At 37.4% G+C, this 22,344-nt stretch overlaps 1 protein-coding gene across 1 annotated transcript in view; it reads right to left on the bottom strand.

Moving 5' to 3' along the window:
* Positions 1–22,344, bottom strand: part of slc35f1 (solute carrier family 35 member F1) — a 131,617-nt gene that overhangs the window by 19,053 nt on the left and 90,220 nt on the right. The window contains exons 3-5 of the mRNA XM_079583645.1: positions 7,868–7,995; positions 2,394–2,553; positions 1,440–1,596 (exon numbers count right to left, since the gene is read on the bottom strand). Coding sequence (XP_079439771.1) covers positions 1,440–1,596; positions 2,394–2,553; positions 7,868–7,995 — 445 coding nt within the window. The remainder of the gene's footprint in view (positions 1–1,439; positions 1,597–2,393; positions 2,554–7,867; positions 7,996–22,344) is intronic.

Below are 22,344 nucleotides of genomic sequence, written 5' to 3'. Positions count from 1 at the left end.
ATACTAAATGAGGGAAAAATAGTGGGCATGGCCAACTAGCACCTGATTGGATCTAGAAAAGTAGGTGTTTCATTCAGCCTGTCTACTGTCAGTTGGAGGGGCGTGGTTACGGATGTTAAGCAGACACCCAAACCGTCAAACCTACGCCATCAGGGAAGGTCCTCCAATGCAGAGGGGAGGGGCATTTTCAGATTTTGATTAAAGATTATGAAGCCAAAACATTTTTTTGTGTGGATTGACTTGCATGGATGAATTTTTCACCACAAAACGATCAATTTAGGCAAACAAAGTAAATATGGTCAATTTTGATATCATGTGGACTTTAAATGGCAGATATTCAAATTCTATACTTTGTCTAAATAAATGAGTAATAAAAAGTTAAATAATATTAAAGGTGTGGTTGATTATGATTTCACTTTTCTAACTTTAGTTAGTGTGTAATGTTGCTGTTTGAGAATAAACAACGCTCAAAGTTCAAAGCAAAGGGAGATATTTGCTTTACCAGAAATAGCTTTTTAAGGACTACAACAAACAGCTGGTAGGGACTACACAAGCTTCCTCCCGGGTTAGTAACCCTAAAATTTACATAAACCCGCCCCCTGTTGCAATTTACATGTTGTCACTTCTTCTTGAGTCTCTCCATTACTGTCTGACTTTGGTTTGAACATAAAAAGGCAGTACAGTGTCTGACATTTTAGTGTGTGTCTGCAAGTTGCTCATTTGCATTTAAAGAGACACACACAAAACTATGCGTTTTTGTCCATCCTCAAAAAGGGACAATTTTACCATGCTATAAAAAATTATCTGTGGGGTATTTTGAGCTTAAAACTTCACAAACACACTCTAGGGACAACAGAGACTTATTTTACATCTTGTAAAAAGGGGCACACCACTTTAAATAAAAAACTATAGAGACAAATCAGTCATTTTAAATGACACAATTTAATAACTCTTTCCCCGCCATTGACGGAATTTTTCGGTCTCATCCGAGGGGCGGAAACTTTGTATTTTTTGTTACATTTTTAGTATTAAAAATTAATATTCATTTTGAGAATTGCTAAAGACTATATTTAACAGTGTTATTAAATTATTAAATCTAAATTTTGATGGCGCGAGTATTAGATGACAGTAAAAGCTAAAGGTCAATTCACACTGTTCCAACAGACGCTGACAAATGCAGACAGTCACCAGATTACAGCATGTCACTTCTCAGACACTCCAAGACCGACAAACGGCGATTCAGCATGTTTAATCGGTTAAAGACAGCTCCGACAGATGCCAACACACTGATCCAACAAAACACCGCTAGCACAGTATGACAATTTTACCATGTATGAATGGCACAGTATGAATTGGTTTTAAAGGCCACAAAACAATTATTATACAATTATTTGGTCTTTAACGTTATATATGTGGACTGTTCAGAGTAAGAGACTCACAGTTGGATACCACTGAAGAAGGAGCCAAAGAGACCCATCATTCCTAGGAATTCGACCCGGCTCAGGTTCTTCACGATGAACTCCTCACAAACATTGGAGATGCCATAGAGCGTCGCCCCAGCAAGAACCAATAGATCCCCTAAAAGTTTATGGTCCCCTGTATGGAACAGACACGAGTCGTATATTAGATAATACAATCCATGCACTCACTGCATATATGCTACAACCCTAACTAAACATGCTGCATGCAAATATTTGTTCATTCTGAAACTATTTTTTTCATAGATCCATAGTCAAGGTGCTCAAATACAACTTTTCCTGTAAAATAAATAATAAAACATTATTTTAATAATATGAATTATAATATTTTAATAATATGTATATGTAACATAATATTTATAATCATACAATTTTTCTCTTTTTTCTTAGCTGAAAATAAAATTTCAGGCTAAAATAATAAAAAATTATATTCTAGTTTCTGTAGCTCAACAGGTAAAGCAATGTATTTGTTAAAAGCCAAAGACAAGGGTTACATTTTGAAGGGAACACACACACCTATAAAACGTATTCCTTGAATTCACTGTAAGTCGCTTTGGATAAAAGCAATCCGCCAAATGCATAAATGTAAACACTCACTCAGTGGTGGGTAAATTATTCTCAGATAACTCTAACAACTGCAGAGTTGCTGCAAATTAGTATGTTTTTCATTAGACCGCTCCTTGGGGAAAGCTGTGTGTGTATATGGACAAGCCCCTGTTCATTCATATTTAATAACTGACTCTGAAACTGAATCAATCTGCATGATCCAGGGTTCTCGAGAGGATTGGGCAGTGCTTTACACTGATGTAACGTCTGGACTGTGGCTGCTCGAGAAACAAAACACCACCCAGGGGAAAGGAGAGAGCGTTAATATTCAGGGTGTGCCGTGACACTGGTGTGGGGATGAGGACTTACCGAGGCCTTGTTGTCGGCCCACCAGGACGTCTGCGCCCACCATGCAGCCCATGCCCATGAGACACACGCCCACACCCACAAAGTGCAGCGCTTTATACCTGACTAACAGGAAGAACCACGACAGCAGCAACACCACGGGGATCACGAAGCAGTCCAGCAGCTGGGGAACAAATTGAAGAATTCAATAAAAAGCAAAAACATAAACCTCAAAGGGAAACATGTTCATGCAAAATGTTAAAAAAGCTTTCAAATGCAACTGACAGTGACTTTTAAATTCTGATTCAATTACTAGATTTGAATTGAGAAAACATACGGGATGCAGAACAGAATTTGAATGTAATATAATTGAAACTTATAAATGTAATTGCGGTCATACATTAGGGTACAATTCTCACTATTAACTAACTATTAACTACGACTTTTGCATCAATAAACTCCTAATTACTGCTTATTAATAGTTAGTCAGGTAGTTGTTTAGTGTAGGTATTGGGTAGGATTAAAGGGATGTAGAATATGGTTATGCAGAATAAGGCATTAATATGTGCTTTATAAGTACTAATAAACAGCCAATATCCTAGTAATGTGCAAGTTAATAAGCAACTAGTTACAGTAATAGTGAGAATTGGACCCTACACTAAAGTGTTACCGTAATTTCGAATAGAAAAGCAAAGTTTGGTTTAACAAAGACTTGTTTATATATTTAATCTATTTTTTTATTTTTATTGTTCATTATACAGTATTTAAGAACACTTCCATTCATTCCAATCCAGCTTCCTATGGAAGTGTGGGCAATCTGATAGAACGATAGATAGAACGATAGAACGATAGATAGAACGATAGATAGAACGATAGAACGATAGAACGATAGATAGATAGATAGATAGATAGATAGATAGATAGATAGATAGATAGATAGATAGATAGATAGATAGATAGATAGATAGATAGATAGATAGATAGATAGATAGATAGAGATGGATACATTTTTCATGAGTTCTCAATGACTGAAGGACACACAAGAGATATAATGAGGTCATAAAATTCATCAGATCAGAGACATTTGTTAAAACTATATTTTTTTGCCTCAGCCGATAACACAAAAGGGAGAACAGGAGAAGTAGAAGAGAATATGTAAGCAGAATTAGTAAGGACATTTGCATTCTGGACCTCAGCCAACACCATGACCATCTATAACAAGTAATCATCTACTCTTAATAGGCAAATGTTTTAAAGAGCGGCTCCGTCGCATGGTTCGGCATGACTGCATATTAATATTGATGAGCCGTTGTGTAACCTCATTACAGCCTATATAAAAATGTTAAAATACACTCGTTGCGATCCACAGGGGGAAGCAGCCTGCAAAAGTTTGGAAGGCGGGAAGCATCTCCTCACACGGAGAAGAGCACAGCGTGATGAACTCCAGTGTGAGATGAGCAGGGACCCGACTGACCTCATCAAACAAGCTATCATGCTAGAAAATGTTGAAAATGTGAAAATGTTTTTTCCAATTTAGAGCTGAAAATGCATTAGCTCTGCTCAAGCCTCTGGCTTGTTTATCAGTCACTTACTATGTCTCTGTTTGTGACTTCATTTGATTCCTCCTGTACACAATGTAAGGTTTAACAACCGAGAAAGGTGGGCTGCGTGTGTGTATGATTTACCCTATGAAACTGACATTTAATCTAATTTACTGTTGTTCTGTTATACTTGCATATTGAATTTACTTTGACAACAGCAAAACCCTAATTACTACAGTCATTATTAATACTGTAAATTATATTAAATTATTATATAAATTAAAATCATATCAGTCATTTTAATCTCTCTTTTTTTAATGTACCAAGTTTCCAGTTTTATTAGATAGATGGAAAAGACTGTTACATCAATACGCCACAGTAGTTGGCGACAAGTGGCCTAATGAGTGAGTCATTGAATCGTTCATTAAATCATTAGTAAAAAACGGTGATTCAAAAAGGAACTGAATCATTAACTCAAATCGAATCATTCCAACACGGAATCATTCAGCTACCAGGTATTGTGTTTAAAAACACTGTTGTTGGTGAAGCAAAAACAAAGTGTTTCTCGAAGCACAAAAGAAAAAACGAACCAATCACATTTGGATGCTGTCATGGCAAAAATCTGAGCAAAAGTCATGTAGTGTAGTGTAGTGTATTCCAGCCTTTAGATAAAACAATCTGTTCATTTAATAAATGCATCTAACAGAAGAGATTTCAAGCAGGGGGTTTCCGGTCATTAGAGTGTGTTATAATGAGTGTCAATGCTGGAATCTAAAGTGTTTCAATGTCTTGCTGTTTGTCATCAGCACGGTTCCTGTTATAAATCTGATACGTTTTTCACTTACAGTATCTGCATGCAGCACTCCGTTCCAAACAAATGTCGCTCATTTCCATCCAATGATACATGGTTTATTAAATAAAAACACAATTTGAATCAAGGAGACCTTGCACTCGTTTACCCTAAACCAACTATTTTAGACAGGACAAAATGTAATGACATTATAAAATACAATATAGCTCACAAGTTCATTTGAACACTTAAATTAATTGATATTATTTTAAATTATCATTCAAAATATATTACATTTACCATGTCAATTTAACATTCATTTGTTTTTTGTTAATTTAAACAGTTTTAAACCAACAGTTTATAAATTCTGTAATAAGACATTTTCCTACATTCCCTGTTGCAATTTAAGCTTGCTCATCTAACATAGTTTTTTTTTTTTGCAACAAAGCATCGCCCATCTACAGTATTTATACAAAAGTTGGTTGCAAACCAATGCAGTAGAAATAATTAAGAAGTCTGGTGGCGTGCTTCGGGGTTTCAGCGTTTGATTGACCAGCAGGAGCATCTGCGTCTGGTTCCACTGTCTGATCAGAGACGCTGGAGTCTCCAGTGGCTCTGAGCAGTATGAACTGAACGTCTAATTCTCTTTTGCTGGGCAGAGAACACAGAGACAGATAACGCTTTAAAGTCAGCAGCACAGGCTGTGCTGCGCAGGCACCTGAGAAGTGCTGAACTGGCGGTACCTGCTGATTGGTCGCAGTGGGCGCGTTAAAAAAATTGTACTCTTGAAAACCAATAAGTGCATGTTTGCAGGGGCGTCATGCACCTATTATTTTGATGTAGTCCTGGCTAGTGCCCTAGGCTAGATATGACATGACCCAAACAACTTAGTAGTTCAGTATGCGCAAAACATCATCTAGAAGTAAAGTTGCCTGCAAGTGGATTAGATTCAGATACTGAGCTAATATACAGTATCACTGTATTTGATAAAGAAATCTAAGCAGCAACTAAACTTGACAGCCAGTGATCATGCAGTTTCACAGTACAGAGAAGCTTTGAGATTTGCATTATAATTTTGTTTTGTTTTATGTAGGCCAGTAAGAGCTGTGCATGTAAACCTCACTCCCCTGGCTAAGAGGCGCACTAGCGACTGAGCGGGTCGAGTAGAACCGTTACATTTGGTGCCGTGACCCAGGTGGGGGTGAGGTTAAGGAGGGTGAGTGTAACTGACGTAGGCCAGTAAGAGCTGTGCGTGTAAAAGTCTGGCATCAAGAGGTGCGCAAGAGACTGATGCTAGAGCCTGTGGTCTCTAGCGTCCTTGTTAGCCTGCCCGCCTCCCACGACCGGGAGAATCCCAGTTAGACCCCGGTTAGAATCCCACTTAGGGCCCTATCTTGCACCCAGCGCAAATTACTTTGTACGTCGACGCATGTATCATTCCTATTTTGCACCAGGCGCACAGCAGACTTTTCCCTCCACAGACGCACAACGATAAATTAGGGAATGAACTTGCGCTCCCGGGGCGGTTCAGCTAAAAGAGGAGGCGTGTTCTGGCGCAAAGGTTCCCTGGTGTTATTTTTCAGTTTGAGAAAATAACCTAGGAAAGACCTAGTCTAAAGTCAGTGGCGCGTTATTCAGATGCTATTTTAAGGGCGCATGCCTGGCCATAATGTAGCGTGTGCACAACGCGCATACACTTTGCTTCTCTCATCCACACAGACGCAGCAGTTCATATTTTTGCAAACCATACATATTTACAAGGAAAAATATTACCACACGAGGGAAATCATTGTGGTGTCCATGAAGATGTGAAAAAATAGGCATAAATCTAGCTTACACATTTAACCAAATTATTCAGGCTAATTGTAGTAATGACGGATCAAATCTGCTTGATCAATAGTGACAAGACACATAGGTATATAAGGACATCTGACAAAGTGGGTTGTCCGTCAAGAACCAGGAAACACAATTCTGAAGACTGTAAAATCAACTTTACCATCATAAGTTGCGTGCGCCTGGCAAATCCGCCGTTATAATAGCAATCCGCCATGGAACAAGCGCACCTGCTCTTAAAGGGAATGTGAGAGGACACTCTGATTGGTTTATTTTCACGTTACGCCCAAACCACACCTATGAATAATGAAGCTACTTCAGACCAACCCATTTTAGATTTGCGTCTGGCGCATGAGTCATTTATCCCGCCGGTATAATAGCAACAGCGCCCAAGATCCGCACACAAAGTTACTTGCGTTTCGCGTTTGATACTTGCGTTTCAGATAGATCGTTAAAATAGGGCCCTCAAAGTGGGTCGAGTAGGACTGGTTAACAAATTTAGCCACTTAAATGTGTGATTTCAGCCACAACTCCTTTTTCAAACAATAAGCATAAAAATGATCAAAGATACTGCAATTAGAGGTTGCACATTTTTTTAAAAGTTGCAATCAATACCAAAACATTTTTAGGAGGGAATGATGCCTCTGTGGTGTTTGTTTGTGTTTTAGGGCGTATTAATATCGAACAGCATCTGTATTCACCTGTAGTCACATGCTATCATAATGCTGTGGGATCTTATCACAAAGAAATCAATAACAACAACACACTCTTGTTTGAAGATGTGTACTCTTTTGTGCACATTATAAAATCCGTATTGATCTGATCCTGATTGAGCTGATCCTCTCAGCTACACCTTCACTGATAAAAGCCTGTCTGAATGTCCCATTGAGTGTCTAATGGTAGAGTAGACTAGGCTAATACATGCGTGGATGCCAGCACATTCTCTAACAAATAGTTGATGACAGTCTTTGCATCCACAAGGGCTCTTGTAATGACTGTTGGTGATGGCAATAGAAGAGTGAGAAGTGAAAAAAAATCGATCCTTTTCTCTGTTGGAATCTCTAATAATCATTGAGACCTCCTCTGGCCACTAATCAAACACCATTAGCGGCGACGTGAATAAGGATCTTTCAGCGCTAACAGTGCCTTAATGAAGATTAAATGACAAGCGCAATGTGAGGCAAACAGCCGAGCTTTAACTGCCAATCGGACAGGCATAACAAAGGCTTCAAGCCACTGCGCTTTCGCTTCTTAGGACACTTCACAATCTTTCTTTTCTTTCCCTCACAATGCACAAACACACACTCATAAACATTTGCTGAGGTGTGACCTACCTGAACGCTGGTCAGTGTGGTGTATTGGTAGGCTTTAATGACCAGGTAATTGGCTTCTATATCAATCAATCCCAGAATCATGTACTTCCACCATCTTCTTTTCAGTATTGCCAGTAGATTCTCCTCTCCTGTGGGGAAACATGAAGGCCAGCACACAGTGAATTCACTTATAGACAGTCTGCTGTGGTATAAGTCATTTTACACAATCAATATGAACTTATACGTACAAACTCTTTGGATAAACGGTCAATTAGTTGAATTGGTTTGAAGTCAAGCAGGATTAAGGCTGATATTAATATGATCAGAACAATGAGCAGAACATAATCCTGGATAAACCTTCTTTTGCTGATGGTCCTGGAATATCATTCCTATAAATCACTGACCTCAGATTTTAAGGATAGATTAGGGACATGGATTAGGTCGCATGGAGTCGAAGTTGATGGTATAATAAATCAAAAATGACCCCAAAAAGAATAAAACAATAATATGTATATACAAAACTACAGTTTTTGTGAAATTAATACTTTTATTTAGCAAGGAATACATTATATTACATTATAATAAATAAAATTTTGATCAAAGTGACAGTAAAAGGCATTTATAATGTTCTATATCAAACAATGGTGTCCTTTGGACCTTAATATTTATCAAAGAATCCTAATAAGACATTTCCTCAAAAATATTAAGCAGCACAACTTAGCACTAAATTAACTGAATTATATTAAAATACAAAACACTTATTTAAAATGTTAATAATATTTCAGAATTGTATTGTATTTTTGATCAAATAAATGTAGCTTTGCTGAGTTTAAGAGACTTCTTTCAAAAAGAAAGGAAAATAAATATCCTAAACTTTTGAACCATAGAGTTTACTCGTGTTTGTTTAAAATGTAAAATGTATTTAAATTTAAAATGTATCATAATTAAACACTTTCCACAAGAAATATGACATTTGACATGGTACAAAAAAATAAGCCAAAAACAAGATTAGTAAAGAAGGGTAAAAATAAATATAACTTATAGAGATGCACCGATTACAATTTTCTAGGCCGATTCCGATTTCCGATTTTTCATTGAGTTTGACCTGCCGATACTGATTACATTTTTTCTAACCACTTTACAGCACACATAAATATTTATTTTCTATCTTTTCTTAAATAGAACATTTTGCGTAGAACAGATAATCTTTTTAATAATTTTTGTAACAGATAATCACTATAAAATATAGTGTGTTCTTGTTAAAACACACTGGACATGCAAATTCTGTGCATTTTGGTCACTTTTTGTGTGAAATCATATTTATTTTCTCCATCAAAAGTGTGCTATCACTTTAATTGAGCGTAAAATAGACTCGGAGTCGACGCCGAAAAACCCGCTTCACTGCTGGTCTGCTGCTCACACGACGCTCCTGCGTCCGGTGTGAACGCACTAATTGATTAACATGCATGACAAAAAAAAAATACGACTGTGAAATGTGAAACCGACATAAAACGGCCTTAATTCACGAGGTTTCCTACATCTGCGTCCCGTGTGCACGTGTGATGCTGATGTTGTTGCGCGATGTTTGAAGATTTTTTTGAAGATCGATTTTTCGATAGGCGCAAAGGGATCCTGCAGATCCGACCCTGAAGAAATAAAATACAACTACCAGTTTTCTTTCTTGCACAGAGGTTTTGTTAAAACTGCAGCAATCTCTTGACACAGCAAAGCTGCTCTTAAAATAAATATGAGTTTTCTATAGAATCATAACAGCAGAAGCACTGCAGGTATAAAGCAAGACGAGGAGATCTTACTGTAGGAACAAAAGTCTTTCCAGACATTCTAACTCAGTTTCCCCATTGTGCTTATTATTTCAGCTGAAGTAGAGTGGAAAGGTGATCACACACTTTCTCCTGCAGGCATTAGCCACAACACTTTACTGAACTGTCCATCTTAGTCGTTCTGATTTTCTAAATGAACAGAAGACAATTTCTGCAGGGAACAAACTTCTCCGCATAGTCCAGAAACTTTTAATGGACAGCCTGACTACTAGTATGGAGGGAAAATCTATTTCTGTTCCAATTTTTTTTCTAAAGTTTGAGGACTTCCTTTGAAACCACTAGTGTTTTATTGCAAAACCTTAAAAGTTAATTGATTCATTAGGCCTTTTCAACATTTCAAAGCTTTCAGGTTGGCTCCAGCAGACAAAACCTCCGAAAATAAGGATAATTGCTCTAATCTAATCGAACACAAAGCAATTGTTTTGTTCTTCCAGCTTCCACAATCTGAAATGTTATTAGGAAATGAAAGTTAAGAGCAACTGGGTTTGCGAAAAAGATTTCTGAAAAAGCTGCTCGTAGACCAACAGGAATATAAAGCAAAGCGTATGTCACGTGTGCGCTTGCAACTGTATTCTGTTACTATAAAACTAAAAGTAGGCTACTGTATGTTAAGACAAAAGTGGAGAAGCGGTTGGAGAATTAAGCAATTTAAGCATGGGGATGAATACATTTTCCATTTAGATTGTGTGACAGACACACACATGAAATATTGTGCAATTAAAGGGAGGAATTGATTATATTAAGCATTAACGAATCCTGGATAAACCATACAATCATACATTAACTACTTTTAAAAACAAATGGCTTTGGAACATCACAGTTAAATATGAATGTAGTGTTTACATGAACGCTAAACACGTGATCGGTAAATGTGCGTTTTAACATTGCTAAGAAAATTCCCGCTCCTCCGTGAGAGATACGAGACCGGTGCGTCTCACAGGTGCCGCTCATCAGTAATCCCGCCACCGGCCTCGCGTCGTTCTCCCGCGGCCCTCAGTCTCGTCCTGCTCGCCACAGTAAACATCATGAATGGCGACTGTAGAACGCAAAAGCCAAATCCCGGACATTTTGGGCGGTCTCGAAATTCCGGGCAGACTTGTCACGGAGACTCACTAGTAGCCTAGCCTTGTTGTTTAACTCCGCTCTCTCTTACCGGTAGGCGTGGCCTCGTATGGCAGTGAAGCAAGTGCATTCTGGGAGTTGTTGTCTTTCATCCACATGAGCCACAAATACATTTTCTGGCCTTTCTCAGTCTAGAAGGCTCCAAATTCAAAAATAATTTCACATTTCTATACATAAATGACCCATTTTAAATACACATTCATATTAACAGAGGTGAAGTATCCCTTTAAAACCTTTTTTTATCATGATATTTAAAAAAATAAGAATATAAATCAAAATAAGAAAACCCTTAGTTATAATTCTAAAGGATTTTCTTCATGTTGTGCAACTGCCTGCAGATCTAAATTTAGGTTACTATCAAATTAAACTCATGCCCTTTGACATAGATCTCGTTTGAGCTTGTCCTCATTGAACACTATGCTAAGCGTCACCTTTTGTGTTCTACAGGAGAAAAAAAACTCATACAGGTTTGGAACGAGATTAAAAATTGAGTAATTTGAGTGAACACTCTGTCCCTCTCAGCTTTATAAGGATATATGACGCTGAAATGTTCTCTGTGAGGCCTCCATTGTTTTACTTTTAAATCATATAATCTATTCCCACCTCCCATTCGTGAGAATGTTAATGGTGTGCCATTATATTGACTTTAACAGGATGACCACAGGCAGCGGCTGTGATAGAGATGTCACCGTAGACCTTGTTAAAGGGACTGAGCGTGCTGGTCAAACAAGGAAGAGAAAATTACTCTTAAAGACAGGTCATTCTGAGACACCATATAATAATCCTGTTCCCAGAGAGCACTGACAAATCCCACTGTGTTACCAGAGTTTCTAAAGATGGATCTCTCGACAGAGCACTCATCCTCACACTGGCAGTGCAAGGCCCATATGTCCTCAAATTTGCAAACGGCTTGTGGTAGGTCTCAGATTTGAAGAAAAAGACGTGAAAATTAAATTATCAAAATGCCATGTTTCAAAAAAGATATATATATATAGCCTATACACTTTTCGACTAACCCTAACATTTCTATTTCAAATGAATGCTGTTTTTTCAACTTTCTATTCATCAGACAATCCTACTAAAATATAAAAAGATATCACAGTTTCCACACACATATTAAGCAGCAAAACAGTTTTTAACATTGATAATAATAATAAATATTTCTTAAGCAGCAAATCAGCATATTCGAATATTAGGTTTCTGAAAGATCATTTGCTTCATACTGTACTATTTTAGTTATGCAATGAACAAATGTTTAAGGAGACATTAAGAGGAAACCGGTTTTGGTTAACTGAAAATTGGTTAAAATATTGGTTGCTTGTTGATAGTGCAAGGTGGTAAATGGCGTTGATACGCACACATTAATTAACTTATATTGCACTAAATAACCCAAACTCAGAAATGGGGCATTGGCCTTTTCAGAAGACCACAATACATCACTGATATAAACTCTTAAAGACAAAGGTTATTTACTGTCATCAATCATTCCATTAAGAACCTTTTACATCTTTCCATTGCACAAAAGGTTATTTTATTGGAAACATTCTGAAAATTGAAAATTCTTTATATTATTACAATGTTCTTCACATTGGCTCTTTTAAGAACTGTTCATTGAGAGGTTCTAAGAGGAACAAAAAAAATCTTCTCTGGCTTCGCTGCAAAAAAACCAAACTCTTTTGGAACCTTTATTATATTGTCACACTCTCTCACACCACATGGACTCTTGTTTTCAATCAGTACTGTTTTTCCTTAGTTAGTTGTCATGGACACTCATTAGTTTCAGCTGTGCACCTATCAATCATCTCGTTACCCTCTCACTATTTAAGTTCAGTTCTGTTTGAGGGTCTGGTCTGATCATAAGTATACCCTTTGGAAAAGGGGAGGTTAAAGCAATAATTAAAAAAAGAAATGACGAAGAAATGGCAGGGTAGGTGGGATGTGGATAAAAGTGGAAGAAATTATTACAGATTGCAAAAATCTGTTAATGCACAGGGTGTAATTAGAAATAATAGAAGGGAAGAGTGCGTTTTAACCAGGCTGAGGTTTGATCACACAGGGTTAAATAAAACAATGTTTTTAATAGGCAAAAGTCAAACAGAGGACTGTTGTGATTGTGGGTCCAAAGAAGATGTTGAACATGTACTACTACACTGTAAGAAATATAGGGAGGAGAGGAGGAGTCTAAAATTAAAAATGAGACAGGCAGGAAGAGAATGGAATATTGAAGGTTTGATAGGAACAATAGGAGATGGGGTTATGATACTCAGGAAGCAGTGGTACAATATCTTAAAAATATAGGGTTATATAGTAGGATTTAGTTTTTTTATTTTATATATATAGTCACAATATAGCTCATGTTACATACTCCTGTACAGTAGGTGGCGGTATGCACCTTATAGTCATGGTTGCAATCTGCCATTAATCGAAAAGAAGAAGAAGGGTCTGGTCTGGTCTGGTCTGGTCTATTTGTGTTTGGATGTACCTCGTTGGAATTAAAGCCTGGTACCGTCATCATCTTTGTGTTATTTGTGTGTTTAGTCTCTCCCACACAACACGTGACACATATAGGGACAGATCAGAGAGGTCCCTGTGTGTGTGACCCTGGACCACAAAACCAGTCTTATGGGTAAATGTTTAAAAAGAAAAAAATTTATATGTATACATAATCTGAAAGCTGAATAAATAAGCTTTCCATTGATTTATGGTTTGCAAGGATAGGGCAATTTTAGACCGAGATAAAACTATTTGAAAATCTGGAATCTGAGGGTGCAAAAAAATCAAAACATTGAGAAAATCGCCTTTAAAGTTGTCCATTTATGTTCACTATATTTCTGCAGCCTGCATTCACTCACAAAAATATATCTTTTATATATTTACGGTAGGAAATTTACAAAATATCTTTACTTAATATCCTGATTTCTGGCATAAAAGAAAAATCGATAATTTTGACCCATACAATGTTTTGTATATATTTTGTTATATATATATATATATATATATATATATATATATATATAGAGAGAGAGAGAGAGAGAGAGAGAGAGAGTTTTAAAAAATCATTCTAATTATAAAAGAATAGCAGAGTCTACCACAACTATAACAAGTGTCACAGAGGAACGATATCGTTGAAATCACTTTCAGAACGTTTTATTTTTCAGCTGATGAATGATAAAAACATTGACAACCTGTCAGAATCGATCCTGCTTTAAGAGCTCAAGCATTTAAAGTAGCGGACGACAAACCTGCAGCACGTGCTTAGAATAAACAGAATGCTATTGTGCGTTGATGTGGACACTAATATAGTTCACTTTATGGCTATTATTCTCGGTGTGAACTTGGTGTAAATCGGTGGTGATCCTGATGCAGTGTAAACCTCAAAGAAAAGCCTGAAGCCCTGAGGTAAAAGCATCTACATGCAATACAGTAGTCAAGACAAAACAGCTATACTCAGGAGAACATGAAGCACTTATGATAAAAGCAGCCGTTAAATTAATAAATAATGCAGAAATCCTCTGTGCAGCTACATTTACTTTGGCAATTACTAAAAGCCTTATAGAAATAATATGATCACTCCTGAGACTAAAGGACCCTTCCAGAGAATCATTATCTGTTCTCCCATTACAAACACTATAATACTAATAACTGCAAATGTCCTGTGTGCAGGTGTACATCACATATTGCAGACTGACTTCAAAGAAAAGATGACATGAATTAACATTCTGCACAACTTATATGCACAAATAATATATACAGTAAACTACTTCTCAGGACAGCATGTTGTTTAATAATTCCCTCGTGTGTTTTGCATTAGAAAAACTTGCACATGACTGCTGACATAAGGATGAGCAAATGATGACAGAATTTTAAAGTCGGAATGAAACAGAAGTTGCAATGATTTTCTTCCCTATTGTGATGTATATCTGAGTGTAACGGCCTCTCGAACATGAGAAAATGTAAGACAGGGCTTGATTTTGTCCATCGGGAATTGATTGAATCATTGGATCGATGTGGTTTGCTATTGCTGCAATCTTGCTGCACAAAATGTGCACGCATAAATAATTGATAATAAATACATCAATATGCCATAAAAAAAAACAAGAATTGTCCATTTTGATTTCTTGGTGACCTTAAGATCCTCCTTAACCTTGATTTTTACATAGAACATAAAAAGTTATTTTATTGTTTTAGATAGCGAATAAAATGTTTGTGAAGCATTTTGGGCAACACCTGTTGTATTAAATGGTGCTATAAAACAAATAAAGAACAAGAACATTGACAAACTATATTTTTTCAGATGAAACTGGATATTACTTGCTCAATTAAATATAAATGTATTGAGGTTGTTTGACAACAGTGTAGCATACTGTCATACTGTACATTCTATTTGTAAAAATCAGATGGCAGTGTAAAGTACATAATGTGCAGTATATGTTAGCTCTTTAAAATTGCTTCCATTTATCCATCACATTGTAAATGGATGCCTACGATCCATTGTGAGGTACAGTATGTGCATGCTTGCTGTATACTGCACATTTCGGCAAATGTAGAAAGTAGGTCATCATCCGTGCACAGACAATTTGTATACCGTGCTTAGACTTCATCTGCATATTTACATTTAGACACTTGCACCCAAACGTGTCAAACAGACCAAATTTAACCAGATGTATGAACATTTATTCATTTAAACATCAACCGATTTTTCAACAAACAACTTCATGTTTTAGACTTGCATTGCTTTCAAGCCAAGGTATATATTTGTGTGATGTTTGCTAGGAATCAGACCCATGACCTTGGCATTAACAGCCCCAAACTAAGCTACATTCTTAACATAAGTGTCTGTGCCATTGTAGAATCACTTCAACACAACCTCCAAAAAGCGGCATTGGATATATGCGTGTGTGGTCGTGAAGGGCTTATTCACACTCAACACTGGCCGAAGAGGATGCATGCACGCCCCATCATCGTGTGGACACAGTTTATTGATTATCTGTCCGTGGGGGGAACTGAATAGAGTCAAGGCGTCGTAGCAATGCAAACAATAAATCTCTTCCCTCACTCCTGCCAGCTCAACACTTCTAATCGGTGTCAGTGAGAAGGAGTGGATACAGCTGGCCTCTAAAAAACCAATAAAGAAGCGTTCTGGGGTAATCATCAATGTAAAGGAAAAAGCACTGACCACACAAATTACCCAGCAATCCGAGCACTCGATTTTTGCAGGAGATAATGAGGACGGTGTGATGGATATGCTACAAACCGACTGCAAACACAAAGCGGAGGCCACATCTCCTCCTACAATGTAGAATATGCATTTCACCTGTATAGCCTAACCTATAGTTTCAACAAGGTATTTTATGCTATTGAAATGCATCTAAAGGATCGAATCACAAATCCAGTTATTAAAAATGAATTTTCACTATAATGTGGAATGTCACAGAGTTTGACCAAATTTGGATGAATGAATCAAAAGGCTATACATCAAATCATGATATGGACTAGTTCCTGTGAATATTAAAGCACAAAAAGACCCTAAAAGTTAAATTTTGGTAAGTTTTTCATAAATCGTTATATTTAAAAAATATTGTATTTTAATAAATCCAGACAACAGGAAAAAAAAGGTATCCACCAAATTGAAATTATTTGTGGAAAAAAAATTAACAGAATTTTGGGGGAAATAAGATAGATTTCATAGGGCCCTACATAAGTTAGGAAACATGAAACAAAAAAGTCATCACAGAGCAAATGCCAACAGTTTGAATAATGTGAACTCACTCCAAAAAAATCATTACCGTTCATTCCATCAAGCATCATAACTGGCAAAACTTGATTCATGTTGGGATGCAAAATGCTTATAAACCCTGAAGTTATTTTTTTAAACGGATGTTTCTCCGAGACGAGCTGTGAAAAGATCAAATTGACTGATTTTGCTGTTGCAATCCACCAGGAAATCAAGCTTTGAAACATCGAAAAAAACTAATTGCGCCCTAATATCAGCGATTCAAACGGTTCCTGATGCCACATCTCTAGACGTGTGTAGATGCCAGAGTAAAAACAAATCGCAGCGGCGTAAAATCAATACCAGGGGAATCGCATCAAAATGATTCATTAGCTTATTGAATGAAGCTCTAGGGGAGAGTTACAATCGCTGAACAAGTTGTACAAGCCTCTAATGTCAGATTATGGCAGTGATGAATGTGAGGGGGCGTGGCTCTTCACAGCTCAAGGCCAAAAGGCTCGCTCTACACCTGCAGTAGACTCTGTTCTGAACGCCACAGCACAGACTGGTGGTCTGAGGCCATGTGTCCACCGAAGCGTTTTTTTCCTAACGTCAGCATATTCCTAAAAATGTGTTTTCAATGGGAGCGCAGCTTATTTAAAAACGCCAGGAGCGTGACAAGGCGCTGAGCGTCTATCCATTCTGAAACCTGTTTTTTTCTGGATGGCAAGAGTTGAAAAATGCTCAATTTTGGTGCTCAAACACAACAAAATCATTGTATCAACATTTTTATATTCAGAAACAAACTATCTGTGAAATCAGATCCTAGTGACACTTCAGTGGATATTCCATATAGCAACCAAAGCATAAACACTGCGCCGCAGAATCACTCTCAAAATACAACATAATATAAACAATGCTCCTGTTAAAACCTGAGCTGAAATAATAGTAATACACTGTATTAACTACAGTTTAGTTAACTAGTTTTATGTTTTAGAGACTGTTCCTAATTGTATGTGCATGCAACAGCATATTCAGTTATGCATTCTGACTGCTCAGTACAATGTGACTGCATTGTACATTTTTATGATATATCTGATTAATCAAATAAATAAAATGTACAGTAACTAAACAAGAAAATATTTATTTGTTTATTTATCCACAACATAGGCTATATACAGCATAACTATTTAAATTTGTACAGACAATGATAGAAATATCTTGTTGTTGTTGACTGGATGAATGTAAATAATTTCGGCAAAGATGTATTCACAACAAGAGTTATGCATTCTGACTACAATGTGACTAGGTACAATGCAAATGGTTGTTTCTGTTGTGTATATACACTACTGGGTTCAAGCCAACTTTGGGTCTACCCAAATTTGGGTCAAATATGGACAAACCCAGCCGTCGTGTTACATTTTTTAATTACATTTTTAACCCAATGTTAGGTTTTGTCCATATTTGACCCAAAATTGGGTTGAAACAACCCAGCATTTTTTAGAGTGTAGTAAATAAATGTAAATTAAAATATCAACAATTGTACAGATTATGTATATAAATAATAAAATTCCCATCAGTCAATACTGCATTTTATCACCAAAATGGGTTGAGGGTGGCATTTAGGACAGCACTAATCCTGAGGCAAAGCAGCTAAAAAAAAAAAAAAGTGCATTTTCACACACAATTTCCTCTATTTTCCTACCACTTCCCTCGCAGAAAACAGTTTTCAGCTTCTTCTTTGTGATTATAACCGTTATTGCCACGCACTCGTTTCTCTTTGCCAGCATCCACTTGGCAGCCATGGCACAGCTCCGACAGATTGGTAAGAAGAATTCTGGCATGCAATTGCATTTGTTTTCTATTTGTGAGACAATGGGAGAGAGAAAGCCATATGCTGGGCAGACATGGTCCTACTGGAACAAGAGCTATATTCTGCCTCGGTTTGCATCCTCACCGGGTAAATGCTATTCTGATACGCCGCTTCTCTCATGCTTTGAAAAGCTATTCTTTCAATATCAGTGAACTTGATACTGATGCAGCTTATTTGTATCAAAAGGGCATTTATACAATGAAATTGGTGTCTGAACACCTCAGAAAACTAGGCTAGGCCTATATCTGAAACAAACAGAAGCGTCAGAAAAACACGATTCTTTTCGAATACAAAAGACATGCCCACTGGGATCAAAATGATAGAGTTGTTCCATTTTCAAAGGTTCCTCAGCAACTGAAAGCTTTCTAAATGTATTAAATGTTGAAGGTGTATTTAATATTGCCTCTGATTTGCAGCAGAGCGCAATGTTCTGGAATTGCCATAATATGAATCAGGCTTAATGCACGGTAGAGCAAAACGCTGTCGCTTCAAACATTTCTATAAGCCATCAGCATTAGCCTCGAGTAATTAATATCTGCCCGGCCGCATTAGCCCAGTACAGGAAAACCAGATTGTGCCTGCATGAACCGGTAAAAAAAAGTGTGATGTAGTTGTGATTGGGAAGAGAGAGAGCGAAGACTGATATCCCTCCATAGTCCTTCTTTCACTTCTGCAGTTTCATGGCTTAAATCCAATTTGAACGGAGCACGTGGGTCACGACAGCTACAAGTACACAGCAGAGGTGAGAAGAGACGACCGTCGGGGAGGAAATGAGAAAAGCAAGTTTCATTTTTACCAAGGCTATTGTAAGATGACAGCTTCTTCTACGTTGTCGGACTGTACAAGATGAGCGTCATTGTTTGGCCGGAGCTCGTGGACGCAGGACGGCTGACAGGCCGCTGCTTTTGTTGCACTCTCGTTATTCTAAAAGCACACATTCCCTGCGCACTTTAGGAAGCGTGTGGCCATGTTTACCGAGGCTGCAGACAAAACTCCTTGGTCACTGGAGTAGAACAAAAGAGAGTGGGCCAATTTGGCAGGGGCCGTTTTGACACGTCTACCCGACGGCTCGATCAGAGAAGCGTGCTTGAAATAATGAGTTTGTACGCAGTCTTTGTGTGCAATGTTTGCATGCTTCAAATTAAAGTTCTGCTAGGCTTGTCAATTAAAAAAGATGCATTATGGGGGGGGAAAGGGTTACAAAAAAAGAGTCATTATGACAAAAACTTGACAGAGTGACTACTAAAGGTACTGAAAAGTCATCCAATAAACCCCAAAAGTTATCTATCACTATATCTATAAAACAGTGTGTACTGTGACCAACTATCACATTTTCACCAACCATCTAAACTTTGGTGTTGTATGCCTATATGTCAGTGGTGTTCTGAAATGAACAAATCAAATGTAAATTCATGTCCCACTTATAGTCACATTTTTCTGATTATATAAGCATTACTACTTTATATTACAACAAAAAAATCTTTTTTTTCATTCTAATATTCTGTTCCAATCCAATCTGACCTCTGACCTGTAATGCTGCCTGAATCATAATCATACACTGTTCGTTCGTTGGCCAGAGGAAAACTGGCCCCGACTGACCCTGAGTTCTCCCAAGGTTTCTTTCTCCATTCTGTCACCTGATGGAGTTTTAGTTCCTTGCCATTTTCCATTTTTTCCACCATTGACTTTTGGCTTTCTTAATTGGGGACATTTAATTTAACATTCAACAATATTATTGATCTGCCTGCATTGACACCATATGAGAACTGAACTGAGCTGGACGATGATATCACGGTGTTCTCCAGAGCGGCTATATACAGTGCTATGCATAAGTTTAGACACCCATGCTAAAGTTGCCTAAAAAGAGGAATAAAAAATCATCTTTAGGAAATTTATCTTAATGCCTTAATTTAAAAAATGAGGAAAACTCCAACCTTTAAGGACACCAATTTTCTTTGTGAATGAATAATGTATCGTTAAAAAATAAATGTTCTTCCTTAAAATACAGGGTGCATAAGTTTGGACACCCCTATGTTAAATTCCCATAGAGCCAGGCAGATTTTTATTTTTAAAGGCCAGTTACTTCATGGATCCAGGATACTCTGCATCCTGATAAAGTTCCCTTGGCCTTTGGGATTAAAATAGCCCCACATCATCACACACCCTTCACCATACCTGGAGATTGGCATGGTTTTATTTCAGTTAGCCTAACAGCTGGTTTGATTTGCATTGAAAGATGATCTTATGGAAAGTACCCCATGTCAATCTCCAGGTATGGTGAAGGGTGTGTGATGATGTGGGGCTATTTTAATCCCAAAGGCCAAGGGAACTTTATCAGGATGCAGAGTATCCTGGATCCATGAAGTAACTGGCCTTTAAAAATAAAAATCTGCCTGCCTCTATGGGAATTTAACATAGGGGTGTCCAAACGTATGCACCCTGTATTTTAAGGAAGAACATTTATTTTTTAACGATACATTATTCATTCACAAAGAAAATTGGTGTCCTTAAAGGTTGGAGTTTTCCTCATTTTTTAAATTAAGGCATTAAGATAAATTTCCTAAAGATGATTTTTTATTCCTCTTTTTAGGCAACTTTAGCATGGGTGTCTAAACTTATGCATAGCACTGTATATAAATTAACTAAATGAATAACTTGTTTACATCAAAAATGAACCATCACTGAACTTACTTAAGCTGGACTGTGATGCCATTTTCTTCTAGAAACAAACTTTGTTGCATTATTTTCCTGTTATCTCTGTAAAGCTGCTTTGAAACAATCTGTATTGTAAAAAGCGTTATATAAATAAAGGTGACTTGACTATTTATTGAAACAAAGTATAAATCTCATCAAGTTAATGTTTTAAGCATTTTTACATTTATTCCAAAATAATAACTAGAGGCAGTAACAATTTAAACATTATATTTTCTGATGTTCAGCTGTTCTTTTTAATAGTCAACTTATTTTCGTATCATCATTCATTCTTGGTAAACACAGTCTGTCACAGACACGAAGATGCACCTTTCATTTCCCCAAGCTGATTGCTCATTAAAATAAACCCGCAGTCATCATGGTTTCAGGCCATTTCAAGTTTGATTTTGACGTGACATAAAGTGGTGATATCTAAGTGTTGTTTACTTACTTTTTAATTAGTAAAAGTCTGATATCAAAAGTCCCTTTCAGGCAAGTCATTTCACTCGGCGGCCATCTTTGAAACTATTTTAGTCACACAAGTGCAGCTTCTAACTCTTTGAATGGGGAAACATCAAATTCTACAAAGCTAATCAGCAAACTAATGATTAAATTTCATATTTGAAATCATCAATGAAATCTGCCAACAAGTGCCTAAAATTTTGTTTCTAAAACTGTCACGATTGATAAATCATTGTTTCCTCTGTGTCGCGTGTCACTGTTTGTTTACATGTCTGTGAGTCTGCGTGAGTGGGCGTTGTCCCGCTCACGCGCTTGTTCAGTGCTCCAGCTGTCTGCAATTATCTCGTTCCCGTCCTCAGCTGTTTCTCATTACCACTCCCTACATATACTCACTCATCTCTCCATTCCAGTGTCCATCCGTTACTTGCAGTCCTCGTGGTGTTTGTGCTGTCTTCCGGGTTGTCTTCGTCGTTTTGGATGTGTCCTGCCATTTCACCGCACACGAGCACCGAGCACCGAGCACCGAGCACCAGACCATCGAAGTCCCTGTGTGACTTAAGCCTGATCGTCATTCCCCCGTGGATTCCGCCAGCCTCGTGGACTGAGAAGCGTGTTCGCTTACATATACTTGAGAAGGATCTTCCTCACTGACTTTGAGTATTATTCTGTCTGTTGTGTTCTGGTCCTAATAAACACTTGTTCACCTGCTATTGCTTCCAGTGATTTGTCATGACAGAACGGATGGACCAAGAAACGGGAGCAGCGGGTGATTCATCTGCTTCATTGGAAGAATTTA

This window comes from Phoxinus phoxinus, assembly GCF_949152265.1.
Source record: "Phoxinus phoxinus genome assembly, chromosome: 16".
In the NCBI taxonomy this organism is placed as follows: Eukaryota; Metazoa; Chordata; class Actinopteri; order Cypriniformes; family Leuciscidae; genus Phoxinus; species Phoxinus phoxinus.
The sequence above is the reverse complement of the archived record's forward strand: the minus strand, read 5'-3'. Positions and strand labels throughout refer to the sequence as shown.